Genomic DNA, 26,548 nt, shown 5'->3' on the forward strand with positions numbered 1-26,548 from the left:
CTTTGTTATTTGTATATGGAGATCTCTATGCCCATATATGGAGATATCTGTCTATCGGCGTCCATGTGTCCCTTTTATGCCCGTATATGGAGATCGTGGAGATCTCTATGCCCATGTATGGAGATGTGATTCTGTGTCCATTTTATGCCCATAAGGAGATCTCCATGTGGCGTACGTGATGTCAGAGCCCTTTATGATGTGATGTCACAATGAGTCGGCACTTGCGCCGATTTCCTCCGGAACAGCCTGATGTCAACAATCAGCTCCGCATAAGGAGATTCCGAACATTTCGCGCCGTTTCGGGAAAACCGTTCATCGGGTCAGGTCGAGGCCGGGCACTGCACTCCGCGCCGCGGCGGGGAACGCGCGTGCCGAATCTGAAGCCGGTGGGTTCTCGAGATATGCGGATTACATACACACAGACTCACAGAGACTTCTCGCATTTATAGATAGATTATAATTATCATAGTAATACATTAATACTTTATAGTGTATTATAATCACAGTTATAATCTATTATAGTGTATTATAATTTAGGATAGTTGTAATATAAACGTTCCCATCTGCATGTTTAAGCGTTGGTTAAAATAGCTGCTCTACAAGCTCACGTTGTCTTGTGGATGCGACGCGTTGTGAGCTTGCAGATCAGCTGTTTTCGGCATGCAACACACACAGGTCATACGGCGAAGTAGTCAGGCTTTACTTGCGTTGCGACCTGCGAGACGTAACGAGGAAGAGAAGCACCCAGACCCAGCGCAGTGAGCGGCCGCACCGAGGCGCTCAGTCCGCTCATCGCGAGGTCTTGCAGCTGGGTGTTATTGGAGCATAATGTGAAATGTGAATGAAAAGAAAGACGCGAGGACAGAAGACCGCGGACCGAACGAGCGAACGAGCCGATGAGCGCCGTTTATGGATGTCAGAATTAACGTGTTCGACAATAGCGTTCATCAAGCGGAATCAATAACGTTCAGTTCACGTTCGCCCAGAATATGAACGTGTTCGTGAACGATCGTTCTTTGAACGCGTTCGGGTACAACACTGATTATATTAGGCTATTCATTTTTGTTTAGTGACCTATTTTTAACCGAGAAAAAGCCGAAAGGGCACATGGGGGGCCCCTGAAAATTGGCCTTTGCCTAGGGCCCAGTTTGACATTAAAACGGCCCTGCATGAGTATATGAACTATTTCAAAGAAGATGTAGTGGCTGGCTGTATTTAAAAAACAACGTGTTCAAGTTGAGCTGCTGAGATGATACAGTTAAAATGTAGATAGAATCAGTGTGGCAAATGCGAAAGTGTATCTCTCTCTCAAAAATGTAAAAATGAAATATTGACAATTTGGGGGGAATTGAGCTACACTTCTCTGCCGTGTCATTTTGACCCGTAACACACTTTTTTTATATAGACCATCAGAATGAACAAAATGGTATTAATGAGTGTTTAAATAGCTGTTTCTGAGGATATTGTGAAGCCTTGTTCCAATAAAGAAATGTAAAACATACTTTTTACATATTTAAACTTGAAAACGTGTCAAAAATGACCCTAACACAATAGAAGGGTTAATAGCTGTTGATATGCACAGTAAGCTCAGATACTCACATCTTTGAATATCTGTATTTCTCACCTTTACCAACAACAGGGTGTTGTCATTGTTAAAATAAAAAGACATTTCCTGTAAAGGCCTTGTTGCTACCTTGCAAGGAAAGTGAAAAGTGTGTGTGTGTGTGTGTGTGTGTGTGTGTGTGTGTGTGTGTGTGTGTGTGTGTGTGTGTGTGTGTGTGCGTGCGTGCGTGTGTTAGTGTGTGTGCGTGCATGCGTGCGTGTGAGTGTGTGTGTGTGTGCATGCGTGTGTGCGTGTGTGTGTGTGTTTAATGGTTCATATGAGTCATTACAGGAAAAAAAACAACTGACCACAATCTAAAAATTGCTCAGAGTAAAATTCAAGATACTGTACAACATTTTCAGTAAGGGGCTGGGCTTATGATTCTATCTGGACAATATGCTAGGGAGTTACAAATAAATGTTTTACTGCAATACCAACATTAAGAAATGTCACATTCAGTTGTACAGGAAAATAGTTTTGATATGAACTCGAAGTCATAATTAATACAATTATGTTATTCCTTCCAAACTTATACAATATACAATATAAGTTAATTAAGCAATCAGCACATACATGTAGGTGGTGTGGTACTGTATTTTCGAACACAGCTTGAAATCAACATGCTTGTATGATAACCAAGCATGTGGCATAGCCTACATAAGAACATAATACTAGTATTTAAAATAAGTATTATCAACAACTGACAGTCCAATATGCAAAACCGAAAACCACAATATACCACTGTTGCTATAACCAGTGGTGGACAGTAACAAAGAGGATGATTTACTTGAGTAGGATACTGTACATAAGTAAATATTTATCTGTACTTTACTACTTAATACGTATATACTGTACTTCACACTGCACTTTTATTCTACCTGTGATGGCGGATTCTGCTAATGTATTTCAGTGGAATGGAGCAGTTTTCTGAGCATTTGTGAATTTCTGCATTCCCATTGAAATGCATTGGCAGAATCCACCCTCCACCGTGCACTAAAGCCCTATTTTAAATATATATCAATGAAAATAGCAGATCAACAATGCAATGGGTGCTATGGCTCTGCTATTTTCACTATTATTGATATTGTTTTGAAAACTCATTGATTTCTTGTGGGTAAAATATAAAATATCAATACAGCAATGCATTGATATTAAAAATAAAATGTAATTTGTACTTCTGAAAGCATGTAGATTTGGATATGTTTTAAAAAGAAGTACTCCAGCAATTTAACTCAGGTACAAATTTGACTGAGCAACTTTATCTTTGTGTACATTTACATTTAGCTATAGGGAAAGTTGTTAACCAGTTTGTTAAAATCTGTCTGCTGGGATATTGGTATACATGACACTGACATAGAAAAAGAAATGGTAGCCAATAAATGTTAGAGTGTCTCCTACAACTTCTCTCCTTTTCACACAGGGAGTTTCAAACTTGACAAATGTCACCTGTATGAATATACAGTAGTACGGCTGCTGCCATGGACATACATAACATTTCATAATTATTACTTTGATGAGCTGTTATTCCATGTTTTTGCTCAGTGTTCCAAGTTGCATCTGGGTTTAACATTGATCCTGTGGTTTGGAAATCCTTGAACTCATCTGGTGATGGATTTGGATACAAGGTGGTTCAAAGACAATCAAGGTAAACAGAGAGAGAGAGAGCATGGATTTGTGACTAAACAGTCTAAAACACACATGCTTGACATCTTTTACCTTTTACCCATCACACTCATTTCTCCCCATGATGAAGGTTTTTCACAACAATATTAATTTCTGCTGGAAATGTTTCTGAAATTTACATTTCTAGATGTATTCAATATTTTGTAAACACTTTTCAGGTCAAGGATTGCTCCCAGCTTACTGGTCAGTTCACCCCTTTCACAAAACAGGAACGGCCAAATATACAAGTGTTCTACAGAGTCATGCAGCCCCATGTCTATTGATGGTACTGTAGGCAACAACATTAACGTCAACATAAAAAGTTCATAAAAAGATTGTATGTTGTTTTGAGAAACTGAGTCATCATTACATGATGTTAATTATTCAGTACAAATGGTCTCAGAAACATTTGTCGTTTAAAGTTACTTTTAAAACTTCAGTTTCTTGACAGTTAAAAATGGAATCATTTGTGATAATTTTGTTTGCATTCACTCATTTATAAGGGACGGTATAATTTTGATAATAATATTGGGTATAGGCCTATGTATTAATTTAAGGTGAGACGTATTAAGCAGAATCTTGACATAAGATGATGGCAGACTACTCAGAAATAGATGCTGAATGTTTGACTAACAATGTAACAGGGATGTCTGTGAATATTATTTTAATATTTTTATTTATGCATATATTAATAGTGTGTTTGTTTAAACCTATGATTACAATTACACAATATAATTGAATATGTTGACCTTCATCTTTCCATCTTCCTTGTGTATGTTTAATACAGTGCCAGAGTTTGCAGTCAACATGTCCCTTGGCTTGACAATGACAAATGACCCTACCACAGGAAAGACAATTGTGAGTTAATTAACCTCAAGCAGTTATGTTATTTGTAAATATGAAACAGTCTAACTTGGTTTGGTTTGTGTTAAAACATCCAGGGATAATGGTTATTGTTCCCAAGTAAAAAGATTTGTTCCCAAGCATCTGCAACCGTGTAATTTCTCCACACAACTAGATATTGTACTATGAGTTCAGACATTCTGTTCTCCCATTTCAGGCATGTGGTCCTACCATTCCAAGAGCTTGCAAAACTATCACCACATACAATGGTGTATGCTTAGAGATAAGTGAAAACGACAATGTTGGAAAATCTGTGCCATCATCTCTTGAAGGTAAATGCTCTATGTTGATAGAAGTACTGACTGCAATATATATTTTGACATTACACAGTATCCATCACAGTCACTACAGTCCCCAATAATCAAATAGCAATACATCAAAATGTCAATATAACCAGATTCATTCACCCAGGGCAAGTGTAGTCTCTACGCTAATTAACTTCATGCAGGACTCTGAAACATGTCTACTGTATGTCACTCAGTCTATCCTCATGATCTGTAGCTTCTCCCCTTGCCAAACACTAGCAGTAATGAATATCTATTGGCATTCACAACTGAACTGACCAGTGGTGGAAATAAAGTACATTTACTTATAAAGTATACCTAAAGGTGCAAAGAGTTTGTTCAGTAACAGGGGTCTCCCTGTCTCTCCAGTTCTTTAGTAGACAGAACATGCATTTTCAGGTGGTTTGGATACCAATTTCCTTTTCAGACCGGGAGGATACCGTAATTACAGATGCTGGAAGGTTTGTAAAGGATGTATACATTTTAGGCATTAAATGTAGTTGTTCAATCTTGATTAATTAGACATTTGCAGCTGCTAATTTAAAACCGTATTATCAATGTTTCCAGCTTCAGTGTTTGTTTTATCTCAAGTGGTGTGAAGTACTGTACATTCCTACTCCATACAGTATGCCTTAATCAGAGCACAGATCGTTAATTCTGTGCAAAAGCGTAAACACTGAGAAACTTTTAGAAAACCTCAAGGTTCTCAATGCTATCAAAACTCATCTCCTTTGCATTGAAACTTGACACTTTAACGAATATACCTGGTATAAGTTTGGTGTCAGACAATAAAATGTATTTGACACAGGCAGGTGTTACCTACCACCATACAGTTAACTGATAGTGGAATTTCAGTTGCCAGTGTCAATTGAGCTGTGTATTTCGCTGAGGCTCACCACACACACACGCACGCACGCACACACACACACACACACACACACACACACACACACACACACACACACACACACACACACACACACACACACACACACACACACACACACACACACACACACACACACACACACACAGTGATATAGATTAAAACAAGACAGAGGATAACACAGTCCATTATGTATAAAACAAACAACTTTGATATCATTGCTATCGGGCAGCTATCTCCATTTTCCCTTTACTTTCAAAAAAATAATAAATAAAAAAGATCAGTGCTATTGAACACCCTTTATTTGAGTGGGGTTTTACAAATATTTAACCAATGATAAGTTAAAAAGCGCTTCTGACTAAACCTTCTTACTCCATTGGATCCTTAAAACCAGCTCCAACTTGAGGAGTTACTTTAGGTGGTTCACCATACCAACTTTGATGAGGCAGTGTTGTGTTGTTCTAAAAACATGCTTTTTTTAGATGGTTTCTGCCCGACCACAGTGATGTTTTAAAATAATTAAAAATGTTCCATTAATCTTTTTTTTCCTTCTCTTTATAAATGTACTTATTATTATTTTCTTCTTATCTTTTAACAGAGTGTCCTTCGCTGCCAGCAGATATTGCATTCTTACTGGATGGTTCAGGCAGTGTTGCTGCTGCTGATTTCATACGAATGAAAACCTTTGTAAAAAGTGTGATTAGATCATTAATAAGCAGAGATAAACAGGTAGGACTAGTATAATTGGTCAAGTCAAATTCCTTTTCTTACAAACTACTTGGGCCTAATTTCTATACTGCCGAGAACAGGTTGATCGGATAAATAAGAAATCTATTGCTTTTTTCCACCGTAGAGCTTGTATACTGGACTGGAGGCACCATAGATAATTATGTGTGACATTATGTCATCAATGATGGGATAACTATCCACCACATAATGAGCACAATGTTCAAATAAAGGGTAATAAAGGTCAAAGATACCAGGGAGGGTGGCTTTACTTTTCACCTGTTTTTGTTTAGATTATTATTCACATGGGCTTGTTATAGCGCCACCAGGAGGCAGATTCTTGCTAAACAAATTTTTTAACAGTACTCTTACAGATTTTGGTACACACAAACCAAATGGGTCTTTCAGACTTTTCATAATCCATCCTGATTGGCTTCCAACTTTTACAGGAATGGTCCGCACTTTGAACAAAATGAATAAAATCATGAATACAGTGTGCAATTTCTCTGAAGTTTTGCATGCACATTCCCACTATGGTGGCGCATAACAGGCCGATTGGTTTATGTATAACTGCACCGATCTGTGTAAAACTTTGTATGCACACTCCTCTTTGTCCAAACATCACGGAAATTGGTACACATTATCTCTATAGTCACGTGATTGAGACGGAACGCGTGATATTGAAACGTAACGGCAATGGCGCAAGCCACGCCCCTGCCTGCTCTTGATCACGCCCATACCTTCCTCTGATTGGGCAGAGTCCGTTGCCATGTGAACTGCCTTGAAAACAAGATGGCGGCCCCCTGTCTTTAGCTATTTGCGGCGCTACACGCTAATATTCAGTCTTTTAAATGAGTAAACCGACGTTTAAACTAAGTGCTTGCTTAGCGTCACACCAATGAAGGTTTAATACAAACCTCTGCTGCTCGTCCACCTCCCCATTGTAACCAAGGCATTTTCACTCACTGCCGCTGGTAAATAGACTAATTAAATCACGTTTTTTTCTGCAATAAGCTGCTTTGCATTAACCAGTGCAGCTATAAACGTTACATTTACCTCTCAAATTAATGCAGTTATTGGTGTGATGTGAGTTCATGAAATCATGAAAGTCACTCAGTGGTTCTCAACTCAAGCCTTTTAATGTCAAGGACCCCCAAATAAATTGCCACATATCAGCTCACAGACCCCTTTCATTTGAAAAGATAAGCCAGGGACCCCCCATAAGAGAAGATTTCTTAAAGCTCTAATTATTTATTGTTTTTATGTATTCACACAACATTATATAGCCTAAACTAAAGTATAGTTTTTGGAATCAATTATGATTGAAAACCCATGTCCAGAGTGAATCAGGGGAAACTATAATATTTGTGACTTACATCATTATTGGTTTTCTGGTTCCCCAGCAAAATGATAGTAGGAACCAAATGGACCCTTATGGGTATGTAACTCGGGGTGAGTACAAATGGAACCTGAAAAGTGGGGTCCGGGGACCCCCGGAGGTCCTTGGGGGAGTTCCAGGGGGTCCCCAGCTAAATGATAGTTAGGAACCAAACAGACCCTTGTGGTTATGGGTATGTAACTCAGAGTGTAGATGTTTACACTCAATGAGTAACATTGATTTTACAATATAGATTTGGGTCTCAGAGATAGAAATGCCATTAAATGGGGTCCGTAGCCGAATGCTGCTGGAGCCTTAAGAAATCTTCTCTTATGGGGGGTCCCTGGCTCATCTTTTCAAATGGAGGTGGTCCGTGGGCTGATATGTGGCAATTTATTTGGGGGTCCTTGACATTAAAAGGCTTGAGTTGAGAACCACTGAGTGACTTTCATGATTTCATGAACTCACATCACACCAATAACTGCATTAATTTGAGAGGTAAATGTAACGTTTATAGCTGCACTGGTTAATGCAAAGCAGCTTATTGCAGAAAAAAACGTGATTTAATTAGTCTATTTACCAGCGGCAGTGAGTGAAAATGCCTTGGTTACAATGGGGAGGTGGACGAGCAGCAGAGGTTTGTATTAAACCTTCATTGGTGTGACGCTAAGCAAGCACTTAGTTTAAACGTCGGTTTACTCATTTAAAAGACGTGTAGCGCCGCAAATAGCTAAAGACAGCCATCTTGTTTTCAAGGCAGTTCACATGGCAACGGACTCTGCCCAATCAGAGGAAGGTATGGGCGTGATCAAGAGCAGGCAGGGGCGTGGCTTGCGCTATTGCCGTTACGTTTCAATATCACGCAGACGGAACCATCAGATATTTCATATTCCATTGGGGGATTACGAACATTTTGGCTCATAATAACCTACCTGACCTACTGTAACTCATGGGGTGTGAAAATCCTCTAAAATGTCTTGTTCTATGTTTACTGAGATATGACTATGTAATGATTATGTAATTTTGACCATGACCTTGATTGTGACCTACTGATCATTCATGTTTCATGAAAGTTTGCCCAGTCCACAGACAGATAGAATTAGATGTCACATTGTGTTGTCACACACGATAAAGGCTTATCTCATTTTACTTCCCAATTCATTCCAATTTCAATTAATTTCCCATGAGGAATCCAAAACATTATTCTCATCTCTCCGTTCCAGAGATACAGTATGACCGATGCCATTTTTACCATGATCTCTGTTGTGACCTTTTTTAAACGGTCATCTTGTCAGGGGAGAATGATCATTCCTACGAACTTCCTTTCAAAAAAGTAATTTTTTAGTTATTATTTTTTTGTTTTATTTTGTTTTATAAACTTAACTTATCCAGAGCGACTTTTACAATGTATAATTTTGTTCACGAACAGGAGCGATTACAATAACATGCCATGCATTGCTGTGGGCAGGCTAATAAGCATCTTGCACAATACTGCAGATTCCTGGTTTAGATCAGATAAGATGACCTCCATAATGAAATAGGAATTCCCAATGTCCTCTATGCTATGGGACGCTTTGCTTAGCATGTCAGAGTGTAAATATCACACTCTGACATGACAGACCTAGGCCTAGAATTCATCATTTGAACACAATCTCATGCAGACGTTTGTAAGACAATTGTGAAAAGGGCCAAGTTTTGAGATATTCTTTTTAACAAAACTGAGTTCAATCTATTGTATCTGTTTGCAGTTTGCAGTTGCTCAGTACTCTACAGATCCCCGCATCCACTATTATTTTGATGATTTTGACACCTCAGGATCTTGGGAATCACAAATTGATCTTATTAAACAACAAAGTGGATGGACATATACAGCTAAAGCAATTCAAAGTGTTGTGTAAGTGCCTTAATATTGACACCATACTGTACAGTACCACACATTTGAAACATGAGTTTTGCAAGTACTTTTCTTTTTTTTCCCAGCAACAATGTTTTTTCAGGATATAGAGGATCCAGACCAAATGTGAATAAGGTCCTGATTGTCATTACTGATGGAGCATCTAATGACAGACATGACTTATCTGGTGCTGCTGCCCTAGCTGCGAGTAAAGGCATTGTACGGTTTGCCATTGGGGTAAGTTAGCATTACTTATCATTTAAAGTTATACCATGTAACTGTTTTTATAAAACAAATCTTAAAGTTGTCCTAACTATTAAATTGACCGTAGAAATACATTTGTAGAAATACCTTTCCTTTCAAGATTCAAGAGGTTTTATGTGTCACAAGCTCAAACAAGTACAGTTTGAGCTGTGACATGTTGGTGTGGCTTATTACTCCACACTGTGCTAACAATGTCCAATAACAGTATAACATTATATAAAGAAAGAAATGTTAAATGAGTAATAAAGTATCAAATGTGTAAAATGTTGGGGGGAAAAAAGAACTGCAACATAGACAGGCACTGGTATAGAGAATGACATGCAATAGAATAGCAACCATGCACAATGCTTCAGTGTGTTCAACGCAGCAGAGGAAATGTGCAATCCAAAAGGGGCCTCTGTGATGTTTTAGCTTGATATAAATATGTTGATATTGCTCAATATGAATGTGTTGTTTATGGAATTATCGGGTCCCCCAGCAAAGTACAGTAAGTGACTGTAAAATTATGAATATGACTTAATAATGTTATTCTTAAATGGTCTGGAGTCTGGACACACTCAATACAATAAAAAAAATAGCAGTATATTGTAGATTTGCATTTGAAGATTTGCTACAAATATAAAATGTGTTACAAATAAAAAATATTATTAGTCCTGGTCATAGGACTTGACTACAAAAACCTTGATTGTGGGCTCGCCTGGAAGGCGAGCACACGTATGTTATCTTCATTATTTATTTCTATACTATACTAGTCAGTATCCTAAAACTTTGGCACGATTCATCTCCTAAACGCTTACACCTTTAAACACCATTCAAATTGTTATGTGTTCAGCTTACTGAGGACAAGTGTGCGTGTATTTTTCTTTTTGAAATGTTTTGTAGTTTAATTATAAAAAAATAAAAATGTTTAACTTTAAGCATCCAATGCATTTCCAATGGGTTTAGTGAGTGGAGACAGAGGAAAGGGACCCGTGTTTATATTAAGTCGCTGTGGCTGCAATATTCACACTTCAGATATGCTATGTATATCAATGCGTTCACACAGGTCTGCTCTCTGATTTGATCCAAATATCTAAGCTGTGTGATGTATAAAACTATAGTTATAGTTAAAACTATAAATAAATGTCCCTCTACACTCTACTGATTGACACAGCTGTGATTAAAGGCTTGGCTGTCATTGGCTGTTCTGTGGTGATGTAGCCTTACATAAGTCGCCCTGCAGTGACAATGCGAAAGTCTCGGCAGAGACGTCTTAATGTAAGGCTAGTGGTGCTGCAAAGTAACCAAGTACATTTACTCAAGTATATACAAGTACTTGTACCTACAGTACAATTTTGAGGTACTTTTACTCTACTTTCCATTTTTGTTACATATACTCTACTATAAATACAGCATTTGACAGCTTCAGTTACTTGTTATTTTGCAGATTGTATTATTAATAAAAAAACATAGATGGACCACTTAATACTGCTATGAAGTTGATCTACAATGTGCACGCACACGCACGCGCGCACGCACGCACGCACGCACGCACGCGCGCACGCGCGCGCGCACACACACACACACACACACACACACACACACACACACACACACACACACACACACACACACACACACACACACAACAACTGTTACTGTGGAGACGTTTGCTTGTGTTTGTCTTTGAGACATGTTTTGTAGTGTTTTAGAAATTTTACTTAAAAAGAATAAGGGATTATTCTAAGTTATAGTTTTGCTTAGGCTTGCACCCCAATTGTTTGGCTACAAATCAGGAAAAATGGTCTACATTTTTTGTGCTGGATGTGCTCTAATTTGTGCAGTTGAAATCATCAATTGTGCTTTTATATATATTTATATATATAAATATTTATATGGTTATGAATTAGCAGATTTAGCAGCAGTATACTGATTGCCGGTGAACACAGAATCAAAAATGTAGATCTAGAACACATAGAATATGTACAGTAAGGTTCAGTAGAGTACAGTAAAAGTACAGTAAGGTTCAGTAGAGTACAGTAAAGTACAGTAAGGTACAGTAGTGTACATTAAAGTACAGTACAGTAAGGTACAGTAGAGTACATTAAAGTACAGTACAGTAAGGTATAGTAAGGTACAGTAGAGTACATTAAAGTACAGTACAGTAAGGTACAGTAAAGTACAGTACAGCACAGTAAGGTACAGTAAAGTGCAGTAGAGTACAGTACAGTAAGTTACAGTACAGTAAGGTACAGTAGTGTACAGTCAAGTACAGTACAGTAAGGTACAGTAGAGTACAGCGAAGTACAGTACAGTAAGGTACAGTACTGTACATACATACACAGGGTATAGCTGCTCAGATTCACCGCTCCACTTCGAACAGGCCGGACTGGGCCCGTCAGTAAAATGAAAGAGAGCATTGCCTGGGCCCGTCAGTAAAATGAAAGAGAGCATTGCCTGGGAACTTGACACTTTTACTATTATTGTTTTGGGTTGGAAGCGAGCCCACACTGTTTCGAAGGAACAGTTTTCTAGTTAATAGTATGTTACTACTCAAGATTCACTATGACAACTATTTACAATAAGAGTATGAATGTCGAGATGAGCCTATAGAATTATAAACAAATAACTTATAATTCATACAGTAACATTGACATTATAACATTGTAAACATTGTATCGTCCGTAGGTTGGAAGAGCTTTTAATGATGTTAATGCAAAGGCAGAGTTGGACACCATTGCAGCCAATCCAAACAACGTGTTTCATGTGCAAGGCGGTTTTACAGCTCTTAATGAAATCCTGACATCTTTGCAGGAGAGAATCTTTTCTATTGAAGGTATAGTTCCAACGTAAAAATTTAATATCTTCATATTCATAATTGAGTAGACAGATATTTGTTGTTGATTAATTTTGTCTTTACAGGATCTCAGACAAGCGGTGGCTCATTGAAACTGGAAATGGCTCAAGAGGGATTCAGTGCTGCTTATGTACCTGGGGTAATCAGAAACAAGCAATATAGTATATTCTCAGAAACGTATGCAGCTATATTCTCATTCCTAATGTACAGGACATTTTGTACAATAAACGATGACGATTTTACATTTGTGACAGAAGTGAATGTGCTTTTGGCCTGATAAAACAACCAAAAAGCCTTTTTGAAAGTGAAATATCCCTTTAAGTTAACCCTTTGCTAGGCAATACTTATAGAAGGTTTCAATTCAATGTCAAATCAAATGCAATCAATATAGACGGTAAAAATGAAATCAATCCTTTTAACTCTGGTTTACAACTGTAAATAATACTAATGCAAGATTAGCTGAGCACAGACAGACGCGCACGGCCGCACCGCACGCACGCACGCACGCACGCACGCACGCGCACACACACACACACACACACACACACACACACACACACACACACACACACACACACACACACACACACACACACACACAGGCTAAAACATAATCCTTGGATGGATGGATGAATGGATGGATACCATAATTAGTGTTTCTTATTGGAATATTTTAGGATAGTTTTAAAAATCACACTCGTGTGAACTGAGGCTGCGTGTGTGTGTGTGTGCGTGCGTGCGTGCGTGCATACGTGTGTATGTGTGTGTGTGTGTGTGAATGTGAGTGTGAGTGTGCCTGGCCTGAGGCTGAACAACAGCGCCCCTCCCTTAACATGTGTGGTCAGAAAAGGTATTGCAGGTTACATACAGACAGACAGACAGACAGACAGACACGCACGCATACACACACAGCCATGTATAGGAGACGGTGTGACCACCGCTCAAAAAAAATTAATTAGACCCACTCATTTTTGCAGGCTGTGATATTACAATTTTCAAGGAGGTAAAGTACAACCTGTGAAAATAGGGAACAAAATGTTGTAGAAAATGTTCCATAAAAACATCAGTTGACTGTATCTATACTAAACATCAGTTTACTGTATCTTTACTAGGGAGGATTCCAGATGGCAGCTGTTGGAGCCTTCCTGTGGAGGGGGAGCTACCAGGAAGTCTCAGCAACAGGCCAGAGGGGAGACTTCACAGAGCTGACTGATATGGTTCCTGACAGTTATCTTGGTGAGAAAGTAAATTAACTTCTTATTATAATATTACTGTATGCACCTAATGAGGTTACCACCAAAAAGGCAAAACATGAATGTTACATCAGACTTCTAGCCATCTATACTATAATTTTGCGAATGTCTGAGTGAGTGAGTGTCTGTCTGTATGAAACAGCGTTTCTCCTCGGTGGCTGGAGCAATTGATCTGAAATCGCATCACCATCAGCATATGAACACACCTGACATAACTGTGAAGCCCGTTTGTCACTTTCACAAATCGTATGCTGTATAATAGCATTTTTATGGTGTATCTATATCTATTTAGCCTACAGTACCTTTTGTGACCACACATGTTAAGGGAGGGGCGCTGTTGTTCAGGCCATGCACAATCACACACAAACCCACACACACACACACACACACACACACGGGGGGGGGGGGGGGGGGGAGTGTGTGGGGGGGGGGCGGGGTTCTGGCCCTGTTACAGATGTTGTCCAAAAATCATGCAGATCGGTACACAGTATCTCTGTAGCCGTTAAATGGAACGGGTATTTCTTACATTGATGCTCCTACATATTAGCATGCAAGCACCAGTTAAAGTTACTTTCCATCCCTCATATACTGTGTGCACAGTGCACATCCCATAACCCACACACTGCACATCATTTCGGAGCTCATATCTTTGAACGGGTAAGGGCTAGTAATTATAGTTTTCATTTGTCGTAATCCGACACACCACATATCAAACACATAACTTTTTTCTTGGTGAGAAGGCCATGTGAAAATCAACATCAGCTACATCTAAATGCACCCTAAGCATAGTTAATTATTTCAAAAATCGTGATCAAACTGACCATCAATTATAGACATGTCTGTAATTAATTAAAAACTTTAATGTTCTACATCAGAGACTAGGCATGGATTTCATTTGAGAGTCATGTAATCCTATAAGAACAGGGTTTCTTTTCTTTAAGGTCATATGATAAACCCAAGCATAATTTACTCTGCTGTTTACTCCTAGGTTACTCCATGGCAATTGCCACAACAAGAAGTGGCATTCTCACTGTTGTGGGAGCTCCAAGATATAAACACATGGGGATGGTAATGGTGTTCTCCTCCAGCAAAATCTCCCAAAAGATTGACCCCTCAACAGATTCACAAGTTTGTGCTCAAAATAATAATAATTCACAGTACAAGGAAAACTACTTTCCAATAAATGTAATGAATCCCCCTTTGATGTTTTGTTTTCTTAGTTTCAGATTGGGTCATATTTTGGGGCAGAGGTTTGTACCATGGATGTGGATCAAAATAGATACACTGACATAATCCTCATATCTGCGCCTTCATTCATGGAGAGAGATAGAGAGGGCAGGGTTTACGTCTGTAGCCTTACTGACGGGGTAAAGAATATTTAACTTTCTGTCATCAAACACATACATTTAGGTATGAGGATTCAAATTATGATTTATCATTCCTGTTTTTATTATCCCTACCAGAGAGTTGAATGTCTATTCGATAGTCGACCAGTGTTGAAAGGTGTTGCAGGAGAAAGAGGAAGGTTTGGTTCCTCTCTTGCTCCACTGCCTGACCTCAACAGAGATGGATTCAATGATTTGGCTGTGGGAGCTCCACTAGAGAATGATGGTCAAGGAAGCATCTATATTTTCCATGGTGATGGAAGAAGAACAATCAATCCCATTCACTCACAGGTGTGTGAGTCAAAGGAAGGCTAATCCAGTGGCAGTGGCAATGCATTCATTGGCTGACTAGGTATTATAACTTTATGACTCTTTTCTTTTTTGTCATCTAGAGAATTCCTGGCTCTGATGTTCAGCCTGGACTGCGGTTCTTCGGTCTTTCCATTAGCCAGTCGTCTTTTGACCTCAGTAGAGACGGGCTGGTTGATTTGGCAGTGGGTTCAAAGGGTGCTGTCCTCCTACTCAGGTGAATATAAATAATTGTGTAATTCTCTCAGACACTCTTAATCCAGAGTGATTTTTGGAGCTGTGTGAAGCACAGGCTCCCTATACGTGGCTGTGTGGGTCTGTGTGTGTGTGTGTCTGTGTGTGTGTCTGTCTGTGTGTCTGTATGTAGCCTGAACTTCCTAAACTTCGGCACGCCACTAGTCCCACAGTTTTGCCACCACACACTCGCGCCATATGTCAAATCGACCGGCTTACTCGGGAATCGTGGGCTATTACTTTTCTAAGAGAAAGGTTCTATAGTTTAATTGATATTAATTTATTAGTGAATTAATTTTCCCCATTGACTTATAATGGGAATCGCAAAAACTCACATTCAATTATTTGTCTCTCGCAAACCATAGGGGCTAGAGTTTCAAGACTTGGAGAGGAGGTTCATAATGATTTCAAGGATTAAATAAAAAATAATTGTGTCATTTGGCCGCATGGTGGCGCCATAACACCCCACTTTACGTTTTGGCCTGTAACTCTTGAACCGTAGGTCGGAAAATTAAAAATATTTTTTTCCCTGGATTCCTTGGGCCATGACGCATCTCCCCATATAGGCCACGCCCATTTGCGCCATGATAGATTTTCCGCCATCTTGAATTTTCTCCAAAACACACTTTTTGCTCCTTTTCCTACATATTTTCTTCAAATGTCACAAAAATCGGTACACATGATCCACACACACACACACACACACACACACACACACACACACACACACACACACACACACACACACACACACACACACACACACACACACACAGCTCCACTTCACACGGGTGTGATTTTTTATACCTCAATCAAGACTTAAAGCTATACTGTGTAAGTTGCTAAACTAGTGGTCAGTAGCGGTATTGCTTTTTTTGGCTGTTTTTCGCCCGGAGTCGTCGCGAACCACCGCCGCGGACCACCGGAGCGGCGCCGCAAACCAACGCGACGATACGAATCCGTTGGAGGGGTAGAACGTAATTTTCTGGCCAGGATTTGGGGATTAAGAGGTTAAGAATCCTTCACCATGGTAAACACTGTAGCTGAGGGAAGCTACTTCCTGAAGATACGGCAGATACGCCTGTGATTGGCCGGTAGTGTACCATGTGTTTATGATCCGCGATATGATTGGCCAACGTATACACAACGTATACAGATGATGCAGATGGCGTAATTTTGCCGGGAAATCCCGCCCCTGTCACGACTAAGTAGAAAACATATAAAGAGAAGGCTTTAGAAGCTGAAATTAACGGAGTGGGGGTTCTAAAACTTTAAAGATTTAACAGTTAGGACAATTTTAAGATTTGTTTTATAAAAAAAGTTACATGGTATAACTTTAAAAAGGGCCTTTCATCCAACTTTATTTTTTTCTTTTTTAAACATACTACTTTGTCTTGTTATGACCGCTACTTTCATAGACCCAAGAACTCTCCATAGCCATTTGTGCTTGGCTGGAACATTTGACATTAAACTGTGGGTACCTCCATGGAGTTTTTTTTATTAGATAAAATAAAATAAAATCTTTAGGGGTCCACTGGAGTCCAGTCTCTTCCAAACATGAGGAATACAAAGCATAGACTCCAACAGCACGGTTTTGTATGAGCACAGGACTGGGGCGAAAGAGGAGGTCCAGTCTTTCTGCTGTCAGTGGGAGAAGATGGTGAGCTGGGTAGCCAAGGTTCTGTAGGTGTACTAGGGTTGTCCTCCTCTTTTTTACTCTGACAGACCTCCTGGAATACCTGGGCCTCTAAGTTGTGCCCCTGCATGATCACTGTGCATCGTCAGTAGAACAGGTTGACAGCTTCACATATCTTGGACTTACTGTGGACAATAAACTTAGGTTTGATCAACACATTACATCTATCCATAAACGTTTTCAGCAAAGACTTCATGTAATCCGTAAATTAAGATCACTGTCTGTTGCCCCCCATCTTCTGTTATTACTATACAAAAGTATTATTCAACCTATTCTGTTGTATTGCTCAGCATGTTTCTTCACTACTGTCCATGCCTAACAGAAACAAACTTTACAGTATTACCCGTATTGCGTCCAAGATCATCGGACTTCCCACACCCACACTTGCGGAGATGAATGATAAAGCAATTACACGCTTAGCACTCTCAATAACAAATGACACTGATCATCCTCTGTTTCGCTACTTCGACCTCTTGCCATCAGGGTGTAGATACAGAACCTTGACGTGGCACAAGGTACGGTTTAGTAGGAGTTTTGTCCCTTCAGCTATCGCTGCACTAAACAATCTGCTAAGCAAGCGCCCCCGTCGCTGGAATGGTTTTCTGTGAATAGTGGGGACCTGATGATCTGTCTTGTGTTGTTTTGTGTTATATGGTTTTGTGTTGTTTTTGTGTTGAACAGACTGTGAAGACAAATTTCCCCTCGGGGACAATAAAGATTATTATTATCGAGGAAACATCTTGGCATCCAGTTTCCATGGCACCAGTGCTGTGTGGTCCAGAAAGACCACACAATACAAGAAAATTGTTGACTGTCTTACTTTTAGCAAACAATGACTGCACATCATAAGAAAGAAAAATATAAATGTATAATTTACTTCTGTATTCCTTTTCGATAATTGCACCATGTAAGGTCAAGTGAATTCTGTACTATTGTCCTTTCCCTTTGAATAAAGGAAAAGCTGATTCCAGTGATTATGTCCATTTCCAGATCCAAGCCAATAGTGAAGGTGGAAGCTCAGGTGACATTCAGCCCAAACAAGATCTCCACCAACAACCCAGACTGCAATTCTCCCCTGAACAACACAGCTCAAGTCTGCTTCATTATGCGTCGCCACTCTACTGTGAATACAGGTTTAACACTATTTAATACAAAGCTACGTATATACACAGTATACTAAAAGTAGAGTCATTTTAGACTTTTATGTCGAAAGTAACTTAATGAAAGTCTAAACTGTTCCAGCTCAAGCGCGGATTAATTACACGCTGACTCTGGATTCAACCCGCAATATTCCAAACAACCGTGCTTACATCAATAAACCAAATCGAGAGCTGTCCAAATCTTTCATCCTTGACATGGCAAAGAAACACTGCTTTTCACATGCATTTGACATTGAGGTAGGTTGGTAATCTAAATAAACTTAAATTAGAGAGAGATATTTTTTTATTGAAGGTTGGACTACTGTATGAATGTTTGCATGATACTGTTTTGTCATTGCAGGCTTGTCCAGACGATGCTCTGAATGAACTTTCTAATGAACTTAGATTCACCTTTGAAGGTCTTCCATCTCCAGACAAGCTCAGTCCAAGCCTTGAACAGCAAGCTCAGACAACCACCAAACATCCTGTAAGTCTGTCTGTCTGTCTGTCTGTCTGTCTGTCTGTCTGTCTGTCTGCCTGCCTGCCTGCCTGCCTGCCTGCCTGCCTGCCTGCCTTTATGTCTCAATTGTTTCATGGGTCCAAATAATTTACTCTAGACAGACTACCCTCACCAAGAGAGCTTGACATGAGAGAGTTTGACATTAGAGATTTATTTCTCTTTCAAGTTATAAGTTATAACGTTGCTCAGCTGACCTGATCAGGCAATAAAGAGGCTACCGGTACTCACAGGTTGTTCCAGAAAGTAGATTAAGCATCCGTGATGATGATATGATGATCATTGTTGCGACCGTCAGGTCGCATTTACTACCAAAACCTCCACCGGCTGTCTGTCTGTCAGTCAGTCAGTCAGTCTGTCAGTCAGTCTGTCAGTCAGTCTGTCTGTCATGTCACACTTTTCCCCAACTCATATCGCCGCCACCGTTACCCCAATCCATGCCAAACTTTGCACACACACTCCTTGCCTGCCAATCCACAACCTCCACCCCACCAGGGACCCCCGGAGCTCCAGGGACCCCCAGGGACCCCCTTCCACCGCCGCCAAAAAGTGCAAAAATGACCAAATGACCACCCAAACGGGGCTGTTCACGGGGAATTCCTGGGGACCACCGACTCCTGGTGCTCCAGAATGGATGCCCTTAGTGGAGGACCCCCGCCACTGCAGCACACATAAAATGCCGTAACTCGGGCTAGGAGCGACCGGGAGAGCCGGGGCCGGTACCCACGCGTCCGCCTCGGCGGCGCCAAGAGAGACGTCAACATGAATCTGTCCCATATAGCGCCACCATCAGGCCCGTTTTTTCAAACACATTTTTGGACACTGCTCCTACAGATTTTGCCCTAAAATCACGCAAATCGGTACACAGTATGTCTACACTCATGTCATCAACATGGATGACATGACGGTCGCTTATCTCCCGATTAGGGAGTCTTACTGGTATAGTTTCCTCAGAGTTTTTAATTTCAAGTGGTAACGTTAGTGTACATGTGTCCGCTGTCCACCGTCATGATTAACGTCTTGCTTGCTTGTGCATCGCTGTCTTGTGTGAAAGTGTGGAATATTTTATTTGATACAAATAGCTTTGAATGTTCGATATTGTGCGCAGCAGCTATCTCTTTCGACACGACAACATGGCAGCCATAACACCTGTCATTTAGTTTTACTACTATTACGCCTTTCTTATATTTGTATGTGTTGCTACAAACATTTCTCTTTTTACCACTGCTTCTATGCTGCTACTTGTTACAAATTACTGCCAAATGCACGTTTACTGTTATTTATAACAACATGATGATTAACCATGTAATCTCAATCTCATTTCCATCACCAACTACAGTGTGCACAATGCATACTGTAAATACCAAATTCTCAACTTACATCAATCATACCCATTACACAAAACATCTTCATTGATCACTACATGTACACAAGCACATTCTCCACCAATAACACAACACTGTGCTAACCACACCCTTTCTTGTCTCATTATGATTGACTTCATCCCTTGTACAACAGTTAGGGTTTGAAATCAACTGTGGCACTGATGACCAATGTACTGACAACCTCAAAGTTGATTTTAACTTTACCAGGTGAGACATAATGTACACGTCATCTAAGAGTGTGCCTACTTTGGGGAGCATGTCGCTGTTACTACATCTCATCTTTTCGACACCCGACTCTAACCCTCACCCTAACCTTAACCTTCGTGGAGTGAGTCGCTAACCCTCCGGTCGAAATGATGGGTGTTCGCAAAAGCGAGATTTCCCACCTACTTTGTTGATGAACCAGGGCCATTTTGTGCCGTGAAAAAGTTTGAAGAAAATATGGAAAATCTACAGCCTGGAGTTGTGGCCCTTAACAATGGAGACAAACCCACTGTTATAAAGGACATTTAAAAACAACTCTCCTTTACCATAATGATGGACTGAAGCAAGTTGATGATGCATATGTCCATATATGGTCCATCCCTATGGAATGTATGGAGTGCAGGTGCTAATAAAACATATTTCAAATATTATTTTGATGCTCATATTAACTTGAGGAAGTATTGCGTTGTATTAGTTCTGTACATTCCGTACATTCCATAGGGATGGACCACATATGGACAAATGACACCATCAACTTGCGACCGGCGTCGTCCCCATTTAGTAAAATATGAACTTTTTCTAAAATAAATAAAATATGTATGTTCAAGCAATGTATTTGTAACATAAAAGAGGATGGATTTATAATTTCTTACATGTCTCATATGAAATCAAATGAATGGCAAACCGGATTTGTTTTGCCTTTTCCCTAACACCTTTTTCTGTTTTTACATATCAGCTCTACATCGGTTAAAGTGGGCATAGATGAACTGTTGAACGTAACGGTGTCAGTTGAGAACAGAGAGGAGAACTCGTACAACAGTCGTGTCACTCTCACATATCCTCCTGGACTCTCATACAGGAAGTTCACCATGCAGCAGGTAAGACAGTGTTGTCACAGTAAAGTCAATGCAACGTACAGGTAAGTTCAGCCTCAAGAAGATAAGTGATTAATATGCATCGTGTTTTTCTTTGTCTTTCCCAAGGGAAGAGTGGAATGTAACTCTATAGACAGTGAGGATGGATTATCACGGGGGAAGAGTGACTGCACCATTGACAAGCCTATTTTCAAAAGCAATGCCAAGGTTCAACATTTAGATTATAACCGATATTCTGCTCACACACCTCTGCAAGGATAATCAGATAAAATAACTTTTACAATTTATGTTCTACTGTTTTGGTAGAAGAATGCATTGGTTCAAAATACTTTCTCTACTTACTCTCATTCTATTCTAGGCTGTTTTCATGGTCTCCTATGGGATTGATACCAACAGTGAACTTGACAGAAAGATGCTGATCACTGCAAATGCCTCAAGGTACTGTACTGTTGTCTGGTGGAAAACCCTGCACTGATTGTATGTGCTTTATAGAACTATATTACTAGCATTATGTCTTCTTCTGGAACAGTGGAAATGATGAGAATTCCCAAGAAAGTGAACTTTATCAACAGAAGGAGATTGATGTGAAGTACAGCATTTTTCTATCCATTCCCAGTCCAAGGTTTGCATTGTTTCTTGTCATTCGCAAAGTCAGTCACTATATACAGTATGTTTACCTTTTTTCTTTTGACTGGTTAGCAGATCAAAACATGTCAAGGTTTTATATTGAATACAACTATTCTTAATATTTCCATTCAGTTCACCCTACACCAATTTTACTTTTGGAAAAAATGATCTGCAGACACCACTTCTGCAATCAATTACGGTAAAACATCTTATGTAAATATTGCATGTTCCTTTATTCAATGCAGCTTTTAGGTTTACTGTTGTGACATCAAGCAACATCAAGGAATACATGCCCATTCTTTCTATCTATCGCCACTCAGGTTCAAAATGCTGTGAGAGAATGTAATGTTACTGTGGTCATCAAGGTGCCAGTGAAGCTTGGTGATAAAGACATCTGGGTGAATCCTGGTAGTATAAAGGTAACTCACATGGATGGATACTTCAATGCATGTTGGAGCTCAAATACCAAGACCTTCAAACTGCTCTGTGAGACTGTGACAAACTGCTTCTCGTGTCAAATTCAGTTAAAGTTATACCATGTAACTTTTTTTATAAAACAAATCTTAAAATGGTCCTAGCTGTTAAATCGCTAAGGTTTTAGAACCCCCACTCCGTTATTTTCAGCTTCTAAAGCCTTCTCTTTATATGTTTTCTATGATCCCTGCCCGGGACCGGTTTTCGCGGAAAAATTGCGTCATCACACTACCGGCCAATCACAGCGAGGGTTATACACTGCCGGCCAATCACAGCGCAGAACATACACTGCCGGGCTCTCTGGTGGGTTTAGGAAACACGCCTTCAGGAAGTACACTGCAGTGTTTACACTGGAGGAGTCTAGCATGTAACTCCCCAACCGCTGCTCGTAGAAGGACACGGGAGACCTCATTGAAAGCGTCTCGGCGAGGTGAGGCGGACGCGGTGGTCTGACGGCCCGGTCCGCGAGCGAAAAACGGACGAAAAAAGCAAACGCGACCGCGGTTTGCTATACTGCTACAGACCACCAGTTGAGCAACTTACACAGTATAGCTTTAAACGAGTTATTTGATGTGCTATTGGTGACTAAATATTTTCCATTTGATTAACCAACTTTCAGATCACAGGCTGCAGCAGATCTAAGGACGAGGAACCCAACTTCCCAGATTTTGTGAATAAAATCAAGAAAAACCATGAAGTGGTAAATCAATCAACTTTATTTGTGCAGACACCAGGGGTCCATTAAAACACACACCATAAATATACTATAACGTACATTAAAAAGAACACCCCTACACCATAAAAAACATCAGCTATCATACCAATCATACCAGTGTTTCCAAAACATAGACCAATATCTGGTAACAAGTACTAGCTGTAATATCTGTAAATAGCACAAGTGCTATTTTTCAACACTTGGCCACAGGAGGCTTTTATAAAACGTCATAACATTTTGCTTTGAATTTGTCGTGTAATTGGCCATATAGGACTGTTCTGTTGCCACGTGTACAGTGTTCAGATGCAACGTGTCCATGGTGAAAGATCAGCGGAAAGTTTACAACATCTCTGCTGACCTGAGCTCAGGATGGATCGAGCAGGTAAATATCAATGTAAAAAATCTGTTGTGTTTATTCAACACTGTTGTACGTTACATTTTAGATCTCATTCATTGCCATTTACAGTGGGTAAAGTAAGCTGATCCATGCATGACTAGTCTACACATTTTAGCCCTTAGTGACACTCATTAGGCAAATGCAACCAACCAACCACAAGCAAACAACCAGTAAAGCTAGTAAAGACTGATTTGAGCAAAAGGAATTGTCTCTTAAGTAGCTCTAACAAAGACTGCTGCTCATCCTCTTCCCTCTTTGCTTCTGACCCACAGATTGGTCTCCAGTCTGCCAAATTCAGTTTGATCAGCACAGCCACTCTGGACTATGACAGAGACCATTACATCTTCAACTCACCACAGTCTAAATACAATCCCCCAGTTAAAAAGGTAACATTGCGTTGATACGTTATTTCACTCTTTGGCATTTAGATGACTTTGAATGTGATGTTAAATGTAATTGTTGTCCTCAGATTGAGGCCACAGTAGAGGTGTACACCGAGACAGACCTCACCCCCTGGATCATTGGTGGAACCGTGGGAGGACTCGTTCTTTTGGCTCTGATCACTGCTGGCTTATATAAGGTAATGCACTGATTGTGTATACTGTGTTCATTTCAAGGTATTAGTTGCGGTTGTATTGTTGATGAAAGCACGGCACGATACAACTCTTCATAAATGATAATACACACAATGATGTCCCATATCATGTTCTTTAAAGGGCTATAATGGCATGCCTAAGCTAGCTATCATGAAGTACTGTAGGTTATGCATGAAATCCCCAGCTCATCACATAGATGCTTCGTCAATCCCATCCATTTTGTGCACGGTAGGTACCCTTTCATGTCAGCCAGTGAGTGCTAGATCCCAGTGCATGCACAAAATAGATCCTTATCATAACCGTAACTGTACAGTACCAACAGTGTCTAACCTTAAATAAATTACAACAACAACAAACAACTCATTAAATGTAATTTATTTATATAATTTAGTCCAATCTATGTGGTAGAGTATGTTAATACAATATAACTTATATAATTGGATTGGGCTTGTCTCCCTGCTCTTTTATTGAGACATTTACCAAGACATGACACACTTTTTGACGTGGATTTAATTTATCCCCTGAGCAAGCAGACAGGCTCTATTAGATCAGCGGTAAAAGATTTCAGCACTTGCGCGGGTACAAATCTGTAATACAAGAGGAAAGTTACGTAGTGCAACTTTAATTAACAAAATAATAACGTTAATTAGAATTAAATCAAATCCCCATGCAAATCTGGATTCACATGGGAATAGGGTGGTTCCAGTGTGGAATGTGAAAATCTGACTTCATGTTATCAGCCTGAGATGTCAGTCATGTCTGTCGGTTTGTCCGTCCATCCACCATTTTGGTACCAAACAACATATCTTGAAAACTATAGCCATAGACTTTTATGTGCACATTCGTGAATAACGCAAGGATGGCCCCTGCCGTTTTTGGTGACAGAAATTCCCGGCACATTTTTGCCATTCAATAATTTGTCATTGTTCACTGATGGAGGCTTAATGCTACATTGCTGTATCTATACTCGTTTTTCTCTTCATGTGAATGTTGTTGTGTCCTACTCTCAGGCTGGGTTTTTCAAGAGTCAGTACAAGCAGATGATTGCTGATCAGGGTGGAGAAGGACAAGGTCTAGAAGATGGTGGAGCACAACCACCAGAGGAACAACAGTGAACATAAGGACACAGATCATGGACTCAACCATGTGCAGTAGCCTAGTATGGACTGTACTTAATGTATACTATTTTATATTGAATTGGATCATTCCATTCTGTTCTATTGTTTATTTCTCATTACATGTCATTGCAGAGAAATTGTATAATAACATGGTATTGGTATAATGACATTCAACTTTAGTACACAAATAACATATTTGATCAGTACTTACTGTTAGAAAACATTAGTGCCAACTACATTTCTTAATATATAGCTACTATGTTGGTGTGCATGTGAAAAAGAAAAAGAAAACTGTGGGCAGGTTTGGATTTAGCTTTATATTAATTAACATAGTATGTGTTTTCTTATTCTAATGTATGCCACAAAGTTATTCTCACAGGTAATGTTGTATATTTTGTCAATTTGGGAACAAGCTGGTTCAAACTAATCAGAATTCAACTATTTTATTAATGTATAGTTTGTATAAATGTGTAGATTAATAAATATAATTATGTGTGTGTGCGAGCTCACGCAGTGCACACTCACTACCACACACGTGTGCGTGGTAGAGAGATTATTGTACTGTACTATACATCTATACATAGTATTCAGTATTTTTGCAAAGCACATTAAGTTTATTTTGTATGACATGCAATATAGAAATAAAGCTTACTTCTTTAAATATGTTTTAATAAAGCATTATTTCTCATTATTTCACATCTGCTTTGGCAACATTTCTGCTGCCAATAAAGCCTCTTTGAGAAGAGAAGAGAAGAGAAGAGAAGAGAAGAGAAGAGAAGAGAAGAGAAGAGAAAGAGAAAGAGATTGACGCAATCTTACCAAAAGCCAAGTGGATATGAAAATGCATATGTCAGGGCTTTTACACTGCTGTAGTCTACGAAAAGGAATACACTGATAATACTGCTATAATATAAATACTTCCCATAGCAACAACAAATTCACAAGTTCGGCAAAAATAGCCGTAATATAAGATCACATGCATTGCGTTGTGATCGGTTGTGAGCTTATAGATCTATATAGGCTATTTTCAGCAAAGAGATTTTGTGTAGGTGAAAAAAATGGAGCGATAAAGCGCACTTGCGCAGGAAACCGGATTCAAATCCGGGGCAGGAGAGGAAAGTTAGATAGTGCAGCTGACCTTTGCCCATGCCACTCCCCATCTCTTTCCCCATTTCCTGTCAGTCTACT

General features: G+C 39.7%; 1 protein-coding gene across 1 annotated transcript in view; it reads left to right on the forward strand.

Moving 5' to 3' along the window:
* Positions 1-25,907, forward strand: part of LOC308302830 (integrin alpha-M-like) — a 27,594-nt gene extending 1,687 nt beyond the window's left edge. Inside the window, exons 2-30 of the mRNA XM_080747137.1 lie at positions 3,146-3,248; positions 3,445-3,551; positions 4,053-4,123; positions 4,326-4,440; positions 5,937-6,067; positions 9,191-9,336; positions 9,423-9,573; positions 12,268-12,415; positions 12,502-12,575; positions 13,549-13,672; positions 14,678-14,817; positions 14,910-15,056; positions 15,153-15,365; positions 15,467-15,600; positions 18,304-18,446; positions 18,556-18,710; positions 18,814-18,939; positions 20,488-20,561; positions 21,295-21,436; positions 21,542-21,640; positions 21,792-21,871; positions 21,963-22,055; positions 22,193-22,259; positions 22,381-22,479; positions 23,154-23,234; positions 23,521-23,631; positions 23,919-24,032; positions 24,116-24,226; positions 25,253-25,907. Coding sequence (XP_080603263.1) covers positions 3,146-3,248; positions 3,445-3,551; positions 4,053-4,123; positions 4,326-4,440; positions 5,937-6,067; positions 9,191-9,336; positions 9,423-9,573; positions 12,268-12,415; positions 12,502-12,575; positions 13,549-13,672; positions 14,678-14,817; positions 14,910-15,056; positions 15,153-15,365; positions 15,467-15,600; positions 18,304-18,446; positions 18,556-18,710; positions 18,814-18,939; positions 20,488-20,561; positions 21,295-21,436; positions 21,542-21,640; positions 21,792-21,871; positions 21,963-22,055; positions 22,193-22,259; positions 22,381-22,479; positions 23,154-23,234; positions 23,521-23,631; positions 23,919-24,032; positions 24,116-24,226; positions 25,253-25,357 — 3,404 coding nt within the window. The 3' untranslated portion in view covers positions 25,358-25,907. The remainder of the gene's footprint in view (positions 1-3,145; positions 3,249-3,444; positions 3,552-4,052; positions 4,124-4,325; positions 4,441-5,936; positions 6,068-9,190; positions 9,337-9,422; positions 9,574-12,267; positions 12,416-12,501; positions 12,576-13,548; positions 13,673-14,677; positions 14,818-14,909; positions 15,057-15,152; positions 15,366-15,466; positions 15,601-18,303; positions 18,447-18,555; positions 18,711-18,813; positions 18,940-20,487; positions 20,562-21,294; positions 21,437-21,541; positions 21,641-21,791; positions 21,872-21,962; positions 22,056-22,192; positions 22,260-22,380; positions 22,480-23,153; positions 23,235-23,520; positions 23,632-23,918; positions 24,033-24,115; positions 24,227-25,252) is intronic.
* The last annotated feature ends 641 nt before the right edge of the window (positions 25,908-26,548 follow it).

This window comes from Nannobrachium achirus (assembly GCF_963921795.1).
Source record: "Nannobrachium achirus genome assembly, chromosome: 18".
Taxonomy (NCBI): Eukaryota; Metazoa; Chordata; class Actinopteri; order Myctophiformes; family Myctophidae; genus Nannobrachium; species Nannobrachium achirus.